The sequence below is a fragment of the Pteropus medius genome, unplaced genomic scaffold (assembly GCF_902729225.1).
Source record: "Pteropus medius unplaced genomic scaffold, Ma_sr-lr_union100, whole genome shotgun sequence".
In the NCBI taxonomy this organism is placed as follows: domain Eukaryota; kingdom Metazoa; phylum Chordata; class Mammalia; order Chiroptera; family Pteropodidae; genus Pteropus; species Pteropus medius.
The window spans coordinates 27,760,385-27,782,077 of record NW_024340696.1 but is presented as its reverse complement, the minus strand read 5'-3'; the positions used below and the strand labels follow the sequence as shown (position 1 = coordinate 27,782,077).

The window sequence follows — 21,693 nt, the reverse complement described above, 5'->3', positions numbered from 1 at the left end:
GATCAAATGTAAGAGTATAAAGCCCTCCGGAAAGTGTGAGACATCATACAAAATGTGCCATTAATATTACTTATTTCTAAGTACTGTATTTTGATGCAATGTAGATCAACAGATTTAATCCTATTGGAATTCAATAACTTCAAATGTGGGATGGTTTTCAACAAATGTGCCAGCCACTGTTCTAGTCCCTGAGAATAAAGTAGTGAGCAAAAGTAGTGAACAAAACAGGCAAGGTTTCTTCTGTCATGGAGCTTATATTCTAGTTGGGTTAGGGAGGGAGGATAGGCAATAAATAAGTAAACAAAGAGGTTCTTGTCAGATAGTATTAAGCACTATAAAGACAATAAAAGAATGTCATGTAGTAGTGATCTGCCCACTTGACCAGCATACCTTCTTACTTCCATCAGTGATGTAGCACAATGGAGAAGAGCATTCCCTCTGGAGCCAGACTGTCTGAATTCGGAACCACCACTTACTGGCCGAGTTACCCTGAATGAATTACTTAACCTCTCAGAGCCATTCCCATTTGCGCAATGGGAGTAAGAATAGTCCCTACCTTACAATACTGTTACAATGATTAAATGAATTAATTACTGTAAAGTGCTTGTAACAGTGATTGATTTTTTTATAAGTACTCAATTAATATGAGTTATTGCTGTTAGTAATATGTATTACTATTATTGGTCACTGATTATTAGAGGACAGATCCAAAATGAAGCCATGTGCATGTTACTTGAAACCTCCTTCTTGACACAATCCATTTCAGTTCTACTTAATTATGCTATCTTATTTACCTTAACCATAGGATCTCAGTAGATCCTTGATGTATCCTCAAATATCATGCTAAAATATAATAACACAAAGTTCCCTCCATAGAGAATTGGATAGAGTTAAGCATGTATTAGAATAACCTGGAAAGCTTGTGAAAAATAATCATGCCCTAAGCTCTCTGAGATGGTCAAGAGAGGGAAAGAAGCAGGCAAAGTCAGAACCCTATAATTAGGATTGTACAGAAATACCTTGTGGAGAAATGAGCACATGGTTATAGGAAGGGTTTAAGCATATAAGGAATCATTTTTTCAGGGCTGTTGGGAATCTTTCTGGTGCCTGACAATTTGATATTTCTGATTTCATAACACTATAGGTATTCTGACGTACAGAGGAGAAAGGATACATGCTAGATATTTGGGGCAACAACAGAAACTACTGTAAGGAATTTGAAGTGGAATAATTAAACTTCCAGCTTTCTTTTATTACCAAGCATAAAACAGAGCAGACATTGGCACCCTATCCCTGAATTTCTTCTTATCCTTAGCATTTACTCCCAGCCATGAACGCCACTCCAGCCTAAGAATGATGATGTTGACAATACCATTGAATGGTGATAACAGTCCTGGTGTAGCTCTGGGGGAGGAGTAATATTACCATACTGTTTCACATCTACTCTTTCGTATCCAGGGATGGCTGATGCTTGCCCATCTTATACTATAAAAAAAGATATTCAAACCTAGCATCAGTTAATTACCCAGTTCTCATCATCACCAATGCAATGATGTGGGACCACTCCTTCCACTCCATTCCTCCCCTACATTTTAGGCTGCCTCTTAGGTGTATTTTTCTCTTTTGTGGCTGCTGTTGATGTTTATATGAGTGGGATTTTGTCTGTATAAAAATGTGGAAGAGAAGCCAATGGGATTTGTCCTACCAGTATATCCTAAAAAAATAACCCAGGACCCCACCTGTCTACTCCAGCTACCGTAATAGAATACCACAAACTGGGTGGCTTAAACAATAGAAATTTATTTTGTCACAATTCCGGAGGCTGCAAGTCCAAGACCGAGGTCAGTGGGACGGTTTTCTGGTGAGGCCTCTCTTGCTAGCTTGTAGACAACCACTTCTCAGTGTGTCCTCACATGGCCTTTCCACTGTGCTCATGCACACCTGCTGTCTCTTCCTTTTCTTATAAGGACACCAGTCCTCTTGGATTAGGGCTCCACTCTTCTAACTCATTTAACCTTAATTACCTCCTTAAAGACCTATCTCCAAATACAGTCACTCACAGTGTTAGGGTTTTAACCTATGAATTTTGAGGAGCACATTTCCATCCATAACACCACCTTAGGAATAGACCTGTTTGTAAAAATAAATTGTCCCATGAATATGTTCAAACAACTTTATATTCTTTGGCAAAAATATTCAGTATACACTAAAGACATTAGAAAGGAAATAGAGTCTATGGCCATACCACCCTGAACCATACCCGATCTCGTCTGATCTCCGGAGCTAAGCAGGGTCGGGCCTGGTTAGTACTTGGATGTGAGAAAGGAACTAGAAAAACTATAATTGTCATAAACTAAAAGTCATTTTAAAAAGATATCATTAATTGCATGTGGGTATAAAATAATTTGTTCTTTTTACACAGTTTTTTAATAACAGTATTTGATTATAATTTTCTTATCTATAAGAAAAATTTTCTTATTTTACAAATTGTTGTTTTTCAAATGTGTTTTGGGGAAATGCTATATAAAGTAAAGGTAACTTACAAATTCAATTGTATATGTATTGCAGTTAAGCGAAGGAGAGATAACCAAGCCAATTGAAAATTCGGAGAATGCAGTTTATCCTGTAATACATCGTCAGTATATTTATTTTTTGTCTAGTAAGCAAACTAAAGAAAAATTTATGAAGAACCCAATCAAATATATCCGCCAACCCAAACCTAAGCCCACTGTGCCCATTAGGATTGCAATTGTGGGTCCTCCGAGATCTGGGAAAACTACAGGTAAGTGTATGTTTGCCTTTGTTACCTATAAGCATAAATGAATCTCCTGAAAAGTAGCTTCTCTAGGAAACCAACTACCAAAACTGACTTAAAAAGAGATAGAAAACCTAAAAAGGCCAATAACCATTGAAGAGTAGACATTCAAAAATACAGCCTCACTCCAAAGCAGCCCAGGACAATTAGTTTTAGAGGAAAATTATAGCAAACTTTCAAAGGGTTAAAAGTTCAGGAGTTACTTCCTGTGTTTTTATAAGCTTTCAGAGCAAGGGAAAAGACAGTAAGCTTCTGAATTTATTTTTGTTTTTTTTTATTAATGAATATAATCCATGTAATTCAAAAGGTATAAAGAATACCAGTTCATTTTTAAATTAGCATAACCCTGATATCAAAACCTGACAAAGAGAATACAAGAAATTATAAACTAATATTACTTACATACACAGTTAAATTAGCATAAAATTATTTTTAAAGATTTTATAAATATAATCTACTGTATTAATAAAGAGTAAAATTCCATTATCTTAATTATTGCTGAAAAGGCATTTGGTAAATATATTCCTGTAATGTTTGAATTTTATATAACTTTGGAGTGTGTGCGGTTTTTTATAAAGGCAGATAGTCCAACAATAGATTGGTGTAGTATTTCAAGATGACATGAAAACATGAACAGTGTTTATGTTTATGTTAAAATATCTCCTGTATCTGTCCTTTCTTTTCTAATCTCATTGGTTGCAATGAGATTAGAAAAGAAAGGACAGATACAGGAGATATTTTAAAGGAAAACAACAGGACTTAATGACTAAATAGAAAATGGAGGGAAGAGATGGGGAGTCAAGATTAATCTGTCACCAGGAACAATAAAGGGGAGTTTTGTATTTCACCTCTTTAGATGAAAAGTTTGTTTCGCCCATTTAAACTTCTTAATATGACAACTCTGTAATAGTCGTATTCTAAATGTTCACAAAGATAATGATATTTCCCAAAGCAAAGCAGAAAGAACATTGACATTCAAAATAAGATCCCACAACCACAGCAAAAAGTGAAAATGAGAGAAGACAAGATGATCCGATTTCTCATTTCTTTATTGAAAGAGAGGTTAATTTGCTTAATTATTTTTAGAACTTTAAAAAAGTAGATCTGACTCCAGGATTTGTGGCAAAGTCGAGATTAAGGGTTCTGCTGCTCTCACAGGGGCTTCCCTTCTGAGTGGCCCTGACTATGGTCAGTTAATTCGCATTCCCATGGGATTGGACACGCTCTCTTTCTCAATGTTCTCTACACACTGCCGTCTCCAGACAGCGGCGAGGCAGGGTATGTAGACCCCAACAGAGCACACCCACATTTAATACTAGTTACTGCAAGCCATTGCTCGGTCTCATTTAAGAGAAGCAGAGGCCAATATGAGTCCTCTTTCTACCAATGGCAGCATCTACATGATCTTGAATTCCATTGAATTGGGCTTCAGTTCTCTGATCTAAAAAATTGGCATTACAATATTCATTCTACCCATCTGACAGAATAGTTGAAAATATCAAATAAAATCACAGAAGAAAAATTGTCTCACAAAGTTGTAAATTACTATTAAAATGTCAGATATGCCATTATTATTCTGAAAAAAAATTGTTTCCTAGAGGATTAACTGAGTTATTTTGGACATAGTACCAAATACTAATAGTACACATCAGATGCCTTGGATAGCTCTCAAAAATTTTGCTACTTCATGCCGAAGGAAGAGAAAATTTAAATGTTGGTTCAGTTATGAAAAAAAAAAACCTCACAGAATTGGCTCATTACCCAGACCCATCAACCACTTACCTGAAGTACTAATAATGATTGACCTTTTGACAATATTCAGTAAAATGTAGCAATTTTAACTTCAAAATTTCTTTGAGAAATATGAAGATGAGTTTCCTACTGATATCAATTAACCAGAATCTGAAACTAAGGTTAACTGATGAATTTTTGAAATGGAGTAAGTTTAAAGTTTTAATGTTTTTCAGTTGCCCACAAATTTTCAAGTGAATATGGCTTAAAGCGTTTGTCAATAGGAGAAGCTTTGCGTTACATATTAACTAACCAACCAAACACCGAGCTGGCACTTATGCTAAACTGGCATCTTCATAAAGGAATGATAGCACCTGATGAACTGGCTATTAAAGCCTTAGAAATATCTCTGATGGAAAGTATATGTAATACTGCAGGGTAAGTGGGTACTGGGGGGTGGTGGGAGGGTTAACTCTTCTAAGCAATTACTCACTGGAATTCAAAAGACTTATCTTTAAAAAAAAAAGGTTTAAAGCTCTTGTAAAGGGTATGATATGCTTCTCAAACTTTGGGCACCTATGTGGTTACATACTTTAATTTTCTGTCAAGCTAAAACTTGGCTTGAACACTCGTGTGCCAGAAAAGCAAGGAGGCCACTTCACTCCCTGCAGCAACCCCTGAGTTGTCCAGAAGTCTCCAGCCTTACACAGTCCACCAAGGAGGCTGGTGTGACTTTCACAGCCCAGGAGAGCTTCTCACTGCCTCATGGAGTGATGGAATGGCTCTTCCCTGGCCCCCAGATGGTAGTGGTCCAGTGCAGATATTCTCTCACTGGCCCATCTCACTGCAGAGGTAGCAGTGCCCCAACCTTAATGCCACATCTATACAGGAGAGCTCTGTGCTTGAGCTCTCTCTTTAATTTACACTCCTCTGGCCATTGCTCCTCTGGCACAGCCACTGGTCACACCTAGTAGTAAAATCCATTGAAACTTAAGAGTCTGTTCTAAAGCCTAGGTCACTGACCTAGAATCCCCATGATTTACTCAAGGTTGTTTTGTATTAGGAGCCTCCTTGTTCTTCCCTGCTACTGGGAATACCAGGACAGTGACTGCCCATTCACTGTCCGGTTAAAAAAACAGCAGCAGCACCCCCATACATTCTCTATAGGTTTGCCTGTCTGTTAACTTCCAGTCCTCTAGGCCATGGAACTTAGAACTAGTTAGTGCCTAGAGACTTGGCTGAAAGGCATCCTGTGACGTACCCTAGATTAGGCCTTCTTGATGACCATCAGCCAGTATGTCCAGCTCGTTCCCACCTCAGAATGAGTTTCCCGACTTTAGGGGCCACTCTCCTCAGAATTTGCAGACAGCTTTTATTCCTCCTCTCAGTTTGATAGTTAACACTCTTCTTATCTCAGAGTGTTGGACTAACTTAAATTCTCCATTATTCCTGCTCAGAGGCATGATGGGTCCTGATGGAATGATTCTCTTCCAGATAGCATAGGGCTTTTCTCACCAGCTTCCCATTTCTCCTTCCACATCCCAGTCTCCTCAGTTAAATAACACAATATTCAAGTCGTTATGCGTGTTCTCTCTCGAATCTTGCCAAAACCTAGCTCTCTGATGCTAAATGTACAAATTCAGAGCTGTGTCCATATATACGCTGCCCTTCTCTTGGATCTTGGACTGACTGAAATTAAAAATGTAGAGATAAAGAGGACAAAGCACAAAGAAGATAAATCAAGTTATGTAAGGAAGAGCATGGGGCTTCTCCAAAAGAAACAGAGTAGTTCTAGAAGACAGAAAGGAAGGTAGGAGAGGAAAGAAATGTGGCATTTTTATTTCCCTGTCTCTCCTTCTGTTTTTATTTCCCTGTCTCTCCTTAGTGTTGTCATCGATGGGTACCCAGTAACTGGGTATCAGATGAGTCTCCTGGAAGCCAGGTCGATCATCCCCATGGCCATCTTCGAGTTGGATGTGCCTTCCAAGGAAATTTTCAGAAGATTGCTTCTGGAAAAAAAAAAGGAACAAAGGTAATGAATGTGATGAAAACAATAATAAAGGAATGAACTTTAATCATCCAGAAAAAAAGTATGTTTTAAACGGCTTTTGCAATTCCTCTTCTGTTTCTCTATTAGCTTGCCTTATCCATTACACAACAGCACACAGATTATAGCTGTCAAGAACTCAAAGTACCATAAAAATATTGTTGAGATTAAGCAATATTATCAAGAACAACATCAGAACTGGTATGTGATTGATGGATTTCACAGCAAATGGTGGGTGTGGAATGAAGTCAGTAAGCACGTTCAAATGGTGAATGAATATGTGCAGATATACCTGGAAAAAATAAAAGCAGGTAAGAAAACATTTACCTGTTAAAAGAGAATAAAATATAAATTTAAAGTCTACTCATGCCTGGCTCATTCAATGTGAACATTTTCTCCACAATTTAATCAGTATATTAAATATAGAGTACTATCCAATTGTGGGTGGGTATGTTTGTTCTAATAAATGACTGCTGCTGCTCAAGCTATCGTTTATTGAGTGCCTGTGTGAACCTAGCACATAAAAATAATGCATGGTCTCTCACTAGAAGAGTTTATAGTGTTTGGAATGCCACGTAAGAAGCTGGTTTCAAGAATGGTAGTTAGATGAGGGCAGTGGTCTGTGGAATGGCACTTGGCAAAATTTTGTTTCAGAATCTAGAATTAAATTTTACTATTTACATTCATTATGATATAATATAAATGTTGAGTCTATAAAAAATTAAATGAGCACAAAATGTCCTTTAATCCATATTTGGAATCCATGAAAGAAAATGTTTGATTATATATTCCTATAAGTTTTTTGATTTTTCTCCAAAAATACACACAATAGAAGAAAAGTTATCTACATCTGATATCTCTAAAAGGAGTGATGGCTTCAAAGAATTTATCTGTAGGGGTCTCACAGACATCTGTTTAATGACTTTGTTAAACTTTGGAAACTATAGGGGAGCTATAATAAGGTATGAGAGAGCAATGTGGCTAAGAGAATCTTGAATAAGGAAAAATGCAGTGAGGATTCTGATAATGATTGCATCATTGAATCTTGTCTTATTTCATTATTTGAGCATAAGCGGTATCTCTGGTTCCTGTTTGTCTGCAGATTGGGAATTTGTTTTCACCTGAGTAGTATAAGGCATGAAGATAAGAATGCAAAAGAAGAATTGAATTTTTAGAAACCTACTCCCAATAAGTTTTAGATAGTATCATCACAGTAGTGAAACATTCCACAGCAGACTTTGAAAGCAAAAATTGTGCCTCATTTATTTTTCTGTTACCATATTTCACCCTCCCTACCTTAGATTGGGTTCCCTAGAAAAAGGCACAAGATGAAAAGTTGTGTGCAGAAGCTTCATCAGGAAGTAATCTCAGTAGAGTTGCCAGATTTAGAAAATAAAAAATACAGGATGCCCAGTTAAATTTGAATTTCAGATAAACAACAAATAATTTTTTCGTCTAAGTATGTCCAAAATATTGCATGGGGGGCATCCTGTATTTTATCTGACAACCCTAATCAGGAGATAGCCCTGTGAGGAAGTGAGGACAGTAGAATTGGGAAAAGGAAGAAACTAACCTACTGTGTAGTAGAAATGGATTTTCAGTTTTTCCCAAATTGGGGAGAGAGACCAAGCTTTATATCCTCCTGTTGCCCTGTCATTGACCATAAGTCACTCTAGGAGAGTGTATAACCTGTGACAGAGGGGCAATTTCCAGTGCAACTCTGAGACCCCAACACCAGTGTTCATTCTCAGCAGCTGGAGGACGGGTACGTGCACCCTGAAGGGGAATCTGGATGGGGCACCATGGTATCCACTGCGTTACTCCACGTATACCTGCCTCTCTGCCTTGTATTGGAGAGAAAACTCCTAAACTTGTCCATTGAAGGAACTTGGGCTCTTTCTTTTTAAAATACTCTTTAGGATAAACCTAATTACTTTTAGATAAATGTTTTTTCCCTTCTCTTGGGTGGCTTCTGGGTACAGGGGAGATTTTTGTCAGTAACATCATGTCAGCAAACTATTTTCACTTCCCAAAATCTATCCATAGAAAAATTAAAAATATGTAGCAGATTTATATGTGTATGAGTGGGTATGTATATATGCACATACATATATGTGTGTATAGCTATATATTGTTTATAACATACATAGAGTCAATTTGTAACAGCTAAGAATTAAAAACAACCAAATTATTCATCAACAGATAGGTGGCTAAGTAAGCTATATGTATATTTATACAATGGAATACTGTACATCAATTAAAAATAATTAGGTAAATCGTATGGAAAGATGACAAAGACCATAACTAACTGATAAAAACAAGTTACAGAATGTTTACAGTATAGTGGCATAAGCATACTATATGCAAAAAACACGGGTACATGCAAATGTCTAGAGAAAATCTGAAAAGGATACAAACGCTACAGTGATTACCTCTCAGGAGGAATTGCGAGGATAGAGGTGTGAAGGGAAACTAACTTTTTACTTTAGTGTTTGGAATTTTAAATGTGTATGCATTTATGGAGTGCTTGTGTAATTGAAGTTATTTTAATTTTTTAAATTACGCTTTCTATGAAAACATAGAATAAGAGTTAATCTGTTATTAATAGGAAAAGCTGCCTGCATTGACAAGTTATGCATCACACCTCAAGAACTGAACTCTCGCCTGGGCGAATTCGGACAGTTCTGTCCTGTCAGCCTGGCAGAATCCTACGAATTAGTTGATTGCTCTGTGACTGAATCCTTGGAATTTGCAGCAGAGTTCAGAGGGCACTATTATAAAATGAGTTCTCAGGAAAAACTGAATGTAAGTCTGTTCCTAACTCCAAATATTTACTAAGGAAAGAAAATGCCTATCTCGGAATTCATCAAATAAGAGGGGGTGGGTGCAGCTGGGAACACCCAGGAACTGGGGACCAGAAGCCCCATTATTGGAACCTGTGTCTCTGGGATCAATAAGGAAACTCAGTGGCCAGTCCTGAGACTGCATTCCATGACATATTTTGTCACAAAGCAGAAGTTCAGGGTCAGTGATAGGCCCTCAACCTGAGGCTGCTTAACAGGTAGGGAGACCCAGTGGTGAGCCCCACCAATGGAGGGAATGCTGAGCATCAGGGCTCAGCCCACAGGAGGACATCCAGGGGATTCAGCTTTAAGGATGCAGAAGGGAAGTCGAAGTCAGTAGAAATGAAGTAATGTTTCGTGTGCTTTAAAATTTTTTTCTATCACTAGAATTCCCAGTATACTTTATAGTTCTATTTAATGGAAAAGAGTATAGATTTGCTCTGATATTATAATGGCCATAATTTGATGATATAAAAAGATTGGTGGTGATAAACTAATCAGATGCCTCTGAACATTTCTTTTCCTCTGAAGAATTAGAATTTTTTCGAGCACTTTATTAAGGTGACATGTATTTCTTCCTGCTTATTTAAATGATAATCGAAGAAGTTTAAAACCAGAAGTGAGGTTAGAGATCAAAAATTTGGTCTGCCTTCTCCATTTTACAGTGATAACTGAAGCTGGAGAAGTAAGCTAATCTGCCAAAAGGCACCTGACTAATTAATTATACTTCAGGACAGGAAGACAAGTGGGCAGGTGACTGTGTCCTCTCCAGTGCCTGGCACATAGTAGGAGCTCAAAAAATATTTTTTTGTATGAATGAGGTGAATGAATGAGAGAGATTAGGAGAGACCTTAAATGAAATCACTTGGGAGTACTACTATAAAGGACTTCCAGCCAGAGAAGGAGTTGTTGTGGTGCTGAAAGCTGCTCTCAAACCTTGCTACTGAAAATGAAAAGAGTAGCTGGAGAGCCTCGGTGGGTTTTTGATTGGCATGGTATCCTTTTTTAAATAGTCATCACTATAATCCCTTTTTCACAGAAATTTTTGGAGAACCCAGAATTATACGTACCTCCATTGGCACCTCATCCACTCCCATCTGCCGACATGATTCCCAAAAGGCTGACTCTGTCAGAGCTGAAGAAACGATTCCCTAAGTGTGCTGAGCTCCAGGGCTACTGTCCAGTGACCTACCAGGATGGAAAGCAAAGGCAAGTCCTCACCCTCGTGGAAGTGCAGGATGGTGTCTCTACTTGGAATAAGTGATTCATATAACAATCTTAACATTTTGGCCAAAAGGTCACTATTGTTTAACTGGAAAATATCCTGTTTCGTCCTTGAGTTGCATAGAGAGAAAAAGAAAACATTTTGACATTTTATTTATACAGCATTTTAATTATAAAAAAGAATTTTTTTTTTGTCTTTCAGATATGAAGCCCTAGTACCTGGTAACATTAAATATGCCTTAGAATATCGTGATCGTATATATATTTGTGAGAGTAGTGAAAAACTCCAGAAATTTTTGAGGTGAGACCACTCATTAAGTCACAAATATTTCTTGAATATCTTCTATGTTCAATGTACCATGCTGGGATATATATGTGTACGTCTACATATATATGTATACATATACATATACACACACATATATGCATACACATGTATGTATATATATATATATATATATATATATATATATATATATACACACATATGTGATGGTGAACAAGGATTGGTCCCTGCTGTCCCAAAGCCTGAAGCTCTGAGGTAAAATAGACTTGAAATACCTAAAAAACAAACAAAGAAACACAGAATGTGATGGGGTTTAGGGTGGGGAAATGACAGGAGTTCTGAGGAAGTGTAGTCCAAAAGTCTAACTGGATTGTCTGTTGGGCTAAGACATGAATGAGGAGGGAGAATTGGCTAGATGAAGGGGAAAAGGGACAGGTTCAAAGCAGAGGGACCTACAAACAAACCTGGCCCAGGCAATCTCTGAAGTGCAAGAAATTCAGCATGGCTAGGTGTGATATGGAGAGGGAAAGGAGCAGGAGGTGAGGCTGGAGGTAATGAGCAGCGCCAGAGTGTGGAAGGTCAAGTAAAATCACCCTAAATCATTTGGACTTGATCCAAAGGGCAGTATGAATACATTGACTTGTTTTTGAGTATTATAATCAAATTTGCTTTGGAGAGAGACCATCATTGGAGTGTTGATAATGGATTAGAGGCAGGAATACCTACCAGTTATGAGGTTATTGGAGTAATCTTGTCCAAAATAATACAGCACATTTGAGGTCACTTTTGAAGAACAGTGTGAGAAAAGCAGCAGCCTTAGGACTAGCCCTGAAAAACACCAACAAATGAAAATCAGGAGAAAGGCTTGCAAGGGAGAATGAAAAGGAAGAACTCACAGGGAGGTGAAAGGAGACCCAGGAGAGGGAGGCTTCAGGAGGTGAAGGGAGAGAATTTCTGGAAAGTGTGGTCAAGAGGTTTAAGTGCTGCTTAGACATCAAGCAAGACATGATTTGAAAACTGTGTCAGATTTAGGTTATAACAAGTCATTGGTGATCTTGGCAAGAATGGCTTCAGCCGAGTGAGGCGAGTGGAAGCCAATTACAGAGTGCCAAGGAGTAGAAGCAAGGTGATGAAATTAAGACCTTGCCTGTAGTCCACAGGTTACAATCACAGATGTTTATAGCATCAAGAAGGTGAAGGACATGAGAGAAGCAGGTTGGATGAGAAACAACAGGAAGTGGTGGGGATTGCTGCAAACTGGACCACGCATGCCCCAGCAAAAGGGGAACAGCAGTTCCTCTACTACTGCCAGACATTCTTGTTTTATACAAGAAGTTGGAAACCAATTTTTTTTTAACTTTTCTAATTTTTTTACATTTGTGACTGATTAAAAATTTTTTAAAAGTACTGTGTGAACCAAGTCACATCTGCAGATGGAATTTGTGCAGTAGTCTGTGATCTCTAGTGAAGCTCATTGTTTGAAGAAGTTTAACTGTAAAAAGAGAAGACTTTAGTTGCTGGAAGAGATATAAGGTCGAAGGAGTGAAAGTGATTTTTCTTCTTTTTTTTTTTTTCCAATGGGGGAAGAAGTACGAACGTGTTTAAAGCAGATGCACGGGAATTATCCCGAGCATGGGAAGGAAATGCCAGAGGTGAGAGGAAGGGAGAAATCGCTATAGTAAGATACCTGGAGAGAGGGTGGAGTGGGGATCCAAAGCATGGGCCGAGACCAATCTCAGACGGGAAGAAAGCTCTGCCATGAAAAGAGAAGATTGTATATGCGCCTTTGCTGGTGATAAGTCGCTGAGAAAGTTCCATTTTGATGTCTTCTCTTGCATAGCATGGCATCTGTGTAGAGAGTTATTTGAGAAAGTTAGAAGTCTGAGGAGAATAAAGAAAATGTTATATAGTTGCAGTGAAAACTAAGAAAATTGAGAATAGGTGAGCAGGGTTAGGGATCCAAGAGAAGATGGTGGTCATGAATTTCTAGGAGACCGTGTCTTTCCACTTGTATCATTTTCTGCAGTGGAGAAAAACAGGTAATGGACTTTATCTTCTAGTTGTCTCTTGTATATCTGCATCCCTGTATACACACAATGAGTATATTTGTGTACATCCATCTAATGAGCTTTGTGTTCTTAGGTTGCCATTGAAATATTGGAATCAGAAACTTCCACACAAACTTCCCCCGTTAAAGGAACCGATATTCCTTACTAGTCTTCCTTTGCCTGGATATCTGGAACAGGTTCAGTTACATGATTTTCTCTCTCTCTCTCTCTCTATATATATATTAGGAGACTACAACAATTTCTTCTTTAACAATAATTTTATTTTGATAATGATGAAATTCAAGGCAGAGTTTTCTGATTTTAAGCTGCAAATCCACTTTTAGCCTATTTTGCTTATGAGTGATTGGAAAAATAAGATGTGCGGAAAGCCCCTGCTTTTCCAAATACCTGCACTAAAGTGAAGAGAATGTAAACTGTCATAAAATTATTTACATTTGACTTGTAATTTGGTTCTTATTTTGAATTTCAGTGTCTGTAAAACATTTTTTTAATTGGAAATGTACAGATTCGGTCTTTGAGAGGTTTATTCCCTAGTTAAAAGAGCTGAATTATGGTGTCACTACAACTGAACCACCAAACCCATATTTTGCCCCAAATCCCAATGAAGCTATCTACTGCAGTCACATTTTATATATCTAAAAATAACTCTTTTTAAATGTGTTAAAACTTATTAGTAGTCAACCACTATTTTTAATTTTATAAAATAATGTCCAGGGTACAATTTCATACCTTTCTCATAAATTCTTAATCACTTTGTTTTTTTCAACTTGCCAAGATGTTTGGCCTTTAGTCTGGTTTAATATCAAAATGTAAGATGAGGTTCACCCAGAAAGGAGTATTCTTGTAAAGGCCAAGTTTATCAAGAGGGCCTCACACCTTTTTTGCCTGCTCAGGGCTCCAAATCTTGACTGCAGTGATAACTGTGGTCCCTGGAAGTCCTTGTCAGATAGTAGGAGGCAATCTGCCCAGTTATGAGCAATGGAAGAAGAGACAGGCAACACAAATCCAATGTCCCCTTCTTTCTTTTTTAAGTTTTTGCGGTATGTCAAATATATAAAAACAGAATTGTGTAATGAAGCCCAAGTATCCATCACCTAGCTGGCACTAAGCCAATTGATAATTTTCATTTTTCCTAATCAAATGTATTTTGTCTTTCTTTCCTGTTGGCCAAGTGGTCATCTAACCATCTTTATAAGCCTCATTCTCAACTCCAGGAGGGTATTTGAGACAAAGACTAGCCTCTTTATCTATTTGCCACTAACAAAAGAAATCAAACTCAAATATTCATGTGATTGTTCCCCACCCACAGGGTATCGCAACTTCTCTAATTAAAGCAATGAATGCAGCAGGATGCTTAAAGCCCAAATTTCCCTTCTTAAGTATAAAGAGATCTGCACTACTCTATGTAGCTTTTCATCTAAAAGGTATGTCTTTTTGATAATATACTACTCAGAAATAATTTAACATTAATTGTAGTATAATTAATATGTGATAAACAGGATTGTTGAGCTGGGTTGGTCTTTTGAATGGTATGGGGGGGCGTGCAAAACTGAATTTCTAGTTTTTAAAGCACTACTCTGAGTAATAAAGTCAGCTTTCTATAAACCATGCCATAAAGGAAGGTGAAAAGGCAATTATGATCTAAAATAGAATAACCCCCAAACTTTATTTGGGATTGGATATATTCTCAGCTCAATCACACACATAGTTCTCTTTCTCTGTCATTTAATGATTCACTAACCTAACAGAAAACATTCATAGTTCTATAAAATTTTCTACAGCCTTTAATCCCAAAGGTTCTGAATACACAAGAAAAAAGTATAAGAAGAAGATGGAGCAGTTTATGGAGAGATGTGAACTCATCACATACCTGGGTGCCAAGATGACCAGAAAATACAAGGAACCTCAGTTTAGAGCCATTGACTTTGATCATAAATTACAGACCTTTCTCTCTCTTAGAAATATAGACCCAGTTAATGAATAGTTTGCTTAGGTAACTACAACCAGAATCTCAAGAGTTATCTAAGAGGCATGGAAGGAAATAGATTGAAACTCTGGCCTTCTCTGATATATTTTTCCCTCCTGAATTACGTATCATGGCTGCCAGACCTCAAATAGACTCAAAGCTCTGTCATGCAGGAAGGAGTGTTCTTCTGTAAGCATGTTTTAATATAATTTTAATGTTTATTGCTCTTTGTCTAAACTTCGGTGTTTCAGCAAAATGGTTATTCCATTTAGAATTCCATTTAGAATATTTAGTTAACTTGTTTTACTTAATAAATCTATTGTTCATTTTCCTTTTTAACATTTTTAGTAGAAAAGTCAGTCTCTAGTAAAGAAAATTACTCAGTAAATGTTAGAAAGCTTCAAGAAGCAAAATTAACATTGATATAAATAAAATAGAAATATCAGTTACACTTTCAAAATAAGGAATTGTTTATAAACTTCATGAACATAAGTCGCTTTATCATTTTCCCAACAAAATAAATGGATTTTGAGATAACTAAATTGTAGCCTCTTTTCTTTTCCTTCAGTATTCAAGGAAATGTGTTTTACATATTATTTTATAATTAGAAATCACCTGGAGCTTTGAGAAAAATGAAATCTGGAGTCTTATATGACTTTTTCAAGATGTATATGCTAGAAGAAAAGTTACTAAATTGAATTTGAGTGAGATTTTTAAAATAAGATTATCAATTTTTCAGCAGCAGCAGCAGCAGTATAAGAAATCTAGAATGTGAAGTAGCAAGATTGACTCTTTAAAAAATAAAATATACAACCCATGTAACCTTAGGTAAATATAAATTTCTCTGAGCCTTTGTGTCTTAATCTCTAAAAGGAGTGATTTAGCTCTTTTTTCCAGCTTTATTAAGGTATAATTGACAAATAAAATTATATGTACTTAAAGTAGATAACATGATGATTTTGATTTAGGTATACATTGTGAGATATTTACCACAATTAAGTTAACACATCCATCACCTCACATAGTTACCTTGTGTGTATAGGTCTGTGCATATGTGTGTGTGTGTGTGTGTGTGTGTGTGTGTGTGGTGTGTAGTGAGAATGCTTCAGAACCACTATGTTAGGAAATTTCAAGTATATAGTACAATATTATTAACTATAATCACCATGCTGTATATTAGATCCTCAGAATTTATTCACCTTATAACTGAAAGTTTGTACCATTTGATGAATATCTCCCCATTTTTTCACACACATACACCCCCAGCCCCTAGCAACCACCATTCTACTCTCTGCATTCTACTCTATTCTACTTGACCTTATTATTATTTTTGATTCCACATGCAAGTTGTTGGGATGGAAGAAACTTTACCTTCAAGGTTCTTTTGACTGGTTTAATGAATCTACATGAGATGGATTAACAAGAGAAAATAGCCAAATTTAATTACATATCTGTGTATGGGAACCCCACATACATAAGAGAGTCAGAGACCCCACATACATGAGAGGTTTAGAGATAGAGAGTTAAAATGAGGTATATATGGCATTTTGAGCTAAGAATGAGGGGCTTCAGAGGAGAAGAAGGTCATTCATAGGATGATAAAAAAAAAATAGACAATCTGAATAGGCCTAGTTCTATGAAGAAATTGAATCAATAAATAGTAACTTTCCAAAATAGGAAGCATTGGGTCCAGATGGGAAGAAATTATATTGGTTCTCTACAGTCTCTTTCAGAAGATAGATGCAAAGAGAACACTTCTTAATTCATTCTATGAGGCCAGCATTATCCTAATATTTCAAAAAGATATTACAAAAAAACTACAGACCAATATTTATTTCTCATGAACACAGATGCAAAAATCTTCAACAAAAATATTAGCAAGTTGAATCCCACAAGTATTAAAAGAATTATACACCAAACCAAGTGGGATTTATCCAAGGTATGAAAGTCTTGTTCAACATTCAAAAATCAATTAATGTAATCCATCACATAAACAGGTTAAAGAAGAAAAATCACAGTCATATCAATAGATGTAGAAAAAGCATCTGACAAAATCCAACACCTATTTATGTTAAAAACGCTCAGTGAACTAGGAAAAAGGATAATTTCTTCAGCTTGATAAAGAACATTTATAAAAACTTACAGCTTATATCATATCTAATGGTGAGAAACTAGAAATATTCCACTAAGATCAGATAATAAAACAAGGATGTTCCCTCTCACTGCTGTCTTTTAACATGATACTGGAAGCCTTAGCTAATGCAATAAGACAATAAAGGGAAATAAAAGTATAGTATACTGATTGGGAAAGACTCAAACTGTCTTTGTTTGCAGATGACATGACTGTCTATTGTAGAAAATCCAAAAAAAAATCAACAAAAACTCTCCTGGAATTAATAATTGATTATAGCACAATTGCAGGATACAAAGTTAATATACAAAAGTCAATTGCTTTCATACATGCCAACAATGAACAAGTATAATTTGAAATTAAAAGAACAATACCAGCTATGTTAGCACACAAATAAAATAAATACTTAGAGATAAATCTTAATAGAATATGTCCAATATCTATGTGAGGAAAAATACAAAACGAATGAATGAAATTGAAGAACTAAATAAATGGAAAGATATTCTACGTTCATGGATAGGAAGATTCAATATTGTCAGTTCTTCCCAACTTGATCTATATATTCAATGCAATCTCAATCAAAATCCCATAAGCTATTTTGTAGATATACACAAACTGATTCTAAAGTTTATTCAGAGGGGCAAAAGACCCAGAATAGCCAACACAATATTGAAGGAAAAGGACAAAGTCAGAAAATGGACACTACTTGATTTCAAGACCTACTATAAACCTACTGTATTGAATTGGTAAAAGAAGAGACCCCAGAAATATACTCACATAAATATAGTCAAATGATCTTTAACAAAGGGGCAAATGTAATACAATGGAGCAAATCTTTTCACCAAATGACGCTGGAACAACTGGACATCCACATGCAAAATGATGAATCTAGACACAGACCTTATACCCTTCACAAAAGTTAACTCAAAATGGATCAAAGATCAAAATGTAAAGTGCAACATCATAAAACTCCTGGAAGATAACATAGGAGAAAACCTAGATGACTTTCAATATGGCAATGATTTTTTAGATACCACACCAAAGACATGATCCAGACATGATACGCTGGACTTTGTTAAAATGAAAAACTTCTGCTCTACAAAAGACACAGTCAAGATAAAGAGAAAATAAACCACAGACTGGGAGAAAATACTTGCAAAAGACATATCTGATAAAGGACTATTATTCAAAATATACAAAGAATTCTTAAAATTCAAATAACCCACTCAAAAATAGGCAAAACACCTGAACAGAGACACTTCACTAAAGAAGATAGGCAGATGGAAAGTAAACATATGAAAAAATACTCCACATAATATATCCTTAGCGAAATGCAAATTAAAACAACAACGAGATATCACCTCATACCTATTAGAATGGCCAAAATCCAAAACACCAGAATCACCAAATGCTGGTAAGGATGTGGAAAAACTGGAACTCTGATTCGTTGCTGGTTGGAATGCAAAATAGTACAGTTGCTTTGAAAGATACTTTGACAGTTTCTTATAAAGTAAACATCTTCTTACCAGATGATCCATCAATAATACTCCTTGGTAATTACCCAAATGAGTTGAAAACGTATGTCCACACAAAAACCTGCACAAAGATACTTATAGCAGCTCTACTCATAATTGCCAAAACTTGGAAGCAACCAAGATGTCTTTCATTAGGTGAATGGATAATTAAACTATGGTACATCCAGACAATAAAGTATTATACATCACTACAAAGAAATGAACTATCAAGCCACAAAAAGACATGGAGGAACCTTAAATGCTTATTACTAAGTAAAAGAAGCCAATGTGAAAAGGCTACATACTGTATTCCAACTATATGACATTCTGAGAAAAACAAAACTAGAGAGAGAGTAAAAAGATTAGTGGTTTCCAAGGGGTAGCAGGGAAAGAGGCATAAATAGGTAGAGCACAGAGAATTTTTAGGGCAATGAAAGTATTCTGCATGATACTATAATGGTGACTACATCATTACACATTTGTCCGAATCCATAGCATATATGACACCAAGACCTAATGTAAACTATGGATTTGGGGTGATAATGATGTGTCAGTGTAGATTCATCAATTGAAATAAATGTATCTCTCTGATGCTGAAAGTTGGCAGTGGGGGAGGCTGTGCATGCGTGGGCCAAGAGGTATGTGGGAACTCTCCGTACTTCTGCTTAATTTTGCTGTAAATGTAATATTAATATTTTAAGTGGAAAAATAGGTAAGTTTTGAAAATACTCCACTGAAGACTCTGGCTTCCCAGTTGCTATTGAGAAGTCAGCCATAAATGTAACTGGCTTTCTTTTAGAGGTAATTAATATTTTCTTTCTACATTCTTTTAAGATCTCTTTATCTTTAATGTTCTGCAGTTTGACTACAATATATCCAGCTATGGATTTCTTTTGTTTATCCTTCTTGGAATTTGTTATGCTTCCCAAATCTGTAGATTTTTGTTTTGTACCAATTCTGGAAAATTCTCATCATTACCTTTAAATAGTTTTTTCTGTCTCATTCTTACTAGTCTTTGCATCTGAAATTTTAATTACGTTATATGATAAATCATTTTCATTCCATTTTTCCTATCTCTCAACATTCCTTCCACGCTTTCCATCTCTTTATTTCAGACTAGCTTTCTGGGCAATTTCTTCAGATTTATCTTTTAAATCATAAATTCTCTCTTCAACTATTTAACCTATCTGTGGAGTTTTTGTATATGGTTATGTATAAAATTTACTACAATGTTATCCATTGATTTTTAAATTTCACTGATTACATTTTAATTTCCAGAAGGATTTTGTGGGGAACGGTTCTTTTTAAAATTCTGATGCATCACAAATTTTCAGGGAAGACTTTTACCTCTCACGTGGAGCCAAGGCCGAGAAAGATACGGTTTCTCATTATCTCCCTTTGACAGCAGGCAGATTTTTTTTCCCCCTAAACTACCCTTTCATGGAGATTGTAGCCCTTCCAAGGAACTTGACTTCTGTGGGAGGATCTGTATTTCCACTCCCTGCTTTGCACACACCAAAGGCTTTGTCTACTGATCCCAGTTTACCCATTAAAACTTAAGCCTTGAGGTCTCGGTTTCATAGAATGCCTCTAGGATTCCATGGCTCAAAGATTAGGTTACTAGTGTGAGTTTAATTCTTTTTTTTGCATCTTGGATTTCCTTTAATTTCCTGTAAATTCAGGTATGCATTTTCTGTTATCATTTCTATCTTGCAGTGAAAAGTTTTTTCATATTTCTAACTTCCCATATTGTCAGAATCAGGCATCCTTTCCAATGAGGGTTGTCAGATAAAACACAAGATGCTCAGTTGAATTTAAATTTCAGATAATCACATCAATTTTTTAAAATATAAGAATGTCCCGTGATATATTATTCATTGTATATCTGAAATTCAAATTTTACCGGATGTCCTGTGTTATTTGCAAAATCTGGCCACCTTTCCTCCAAATCCATCTCTTGCCATTCTCCCCCTCGTTCACTGTGCTCCAGCCACACAGGTTTCTGTCCCTCAAAAAATACTAAGTTCATTTCCAGTCTCAGAGCCTTTATACTTTCTTTCCCCTTGCCTGGAACATTCTTATTCCAGATCTTCACACAGCTGGTTCCATAGCATTTAGCTCTCAGCTCAAATGTAACCCTATCTTGATTTCACTTTCCCTGTCAGTCTCCATCATCACTCCCTATAAAACTTAATACTTTATGAAATTATATTATTTACTTGTATATTTGTGCTTTCTCCCCAGAAAGGACAAGAATGTAAGCTTCATAAAGGCAAGGACCTTGTTAGTTGCTATATTCCTGGCACTTGACAGTGCCTGGTACTTAGGAGGCACTAAATAAATATTGTTGGATGAATGATTGGCACCCCAAACTCTTCTCTGCAAGATTTAAAATTATGAAGATGTATCAAAGGTAAACTAGCTGGCCTTGACCAAAAACAACAACAAACATTTCAAGAAAAGTCAACATGGTTCCTAAACAAAATTGCCTTGCAGAGAGGGCTAGTTGCTGCTGCAAGTGGATGATGCAGAAAATCCTCCAGGCCCAACCTCCCCTCCCTGCCCGCCTCCGCCCCCGCAGAGCTTGTCCTCAAGTGAGCAATGGCTGAAAGAGAAAGTGGGAGTACCTGGATTAACTCAACACTGAGTCTCTTCACCTGTCAGACTGAGGCTCTGTGGAGGACCTGTGTTTTTACTGCAATTTTCGTGTCAGCGAGACACCACGGGGGCAGGCAACTCCTCAGGCTGACTTCTCTTTCTGCTGGTGTGTAGAACTTGGGCAGAACCCCTTCATTTCACTTGGACCCCCACAAATCCTGGGGCTTAGAGGTAATTCAAGAAAAAGGGTAGAGGCTAATTTTAACAAAAACTAGTAAAATTTTAAATGAGCCAGGCTGGTAATTATATCTCCAGTTTTTATTTGAAAATCTTGGAGGCAATAAATGGTACGTTGGGGATCTGGAAGTGTGTATTGGGGGTATAAATTATAAGCAATTAGGTGTTGGTGAAGCATAAATTGAGAGAGTTTTATAAATGTTCAAACAGTCGGAGAGAGAAATAGGAAGGG

At 36.6% G+C, this 21,693-nt stretch overlaps 1 protein-coding gene and 1 long non-coding RNA gene across 9 annotated transcripts in view; one reads left to right on the top strand and one right to left on the bottom strand.

Moving 5' to 3' along the window:
* The window catches only part of AK9 (adenylate kinase 9), a 100,834-nt gene extending 85,316 nt beyond the window's left edge, over positions 1–15,518 (top strand). For all 7 annotated transcript variants that reach the window (XM_039870231.1, XM_039870223.1, XM_039870215.1 and 4 more), the window contains 10 exons: positions 2,569–2,782; positions 4,783–4,984; positions 6,432–6,578; positions 6,684–6,904; positions 9,202–9,398; positions 10,476–10,645; positions 10,863–10,961; positions 13,089–13,191; positions 14,325–14,439; positions 14,797–15,518. In XM_039870231.1, coding sequence (XP_039726165.1) covers positions 2,569–2,782; positions 4,783–4,984; positions 6,432–6,578; positions 6,684–6,904; positions 9,202–9,398; positions 10,476–10,645; positions 10,863–10,961; positions 13,089–13,191; positions 14,325–14,439; positions 14,797–14,999 — 1,671 coding nt within the window. In that variant the 3' untranslated portion in view covers positions 15,000–15,518. The remainder of the gene's footprint in view (positions 1–2,568; positions 2,783–4,782; positions 4,985–6,431; positions 6,579–6,683; positions 6,905–9,201; positions 9,399–10,475; positions 10,646–10,862; positions 10,962–13,088; positions 13,192–14,324; positions 14,440–14,796) is intronic.
* Positions 5,058–21,693, bottom strand: part of LOC120608461 (uncharacterized) — a 48,545-nt gene continuing 31,909 nt past the window's right edge. For both annotated transcript variants that reach the window (XR_005654399.1, XR_005654398.1), the window contains exons 2-5: positions 12,634–12,794; positions 11,673–11,774; positions 10,507–10,624; positions 5,058–6,555 (exon numbers count right to left, since the gene is read on the bottom strand). This is a non-coding gene — a long non-coding RNA (uncharacterized LOC120608461). The remainder of the gene's footprint in view (positions 6,556–10,506; positions 10,625–11,672; positions 11,775–12,633; positions 12,795–21,693) is intronic.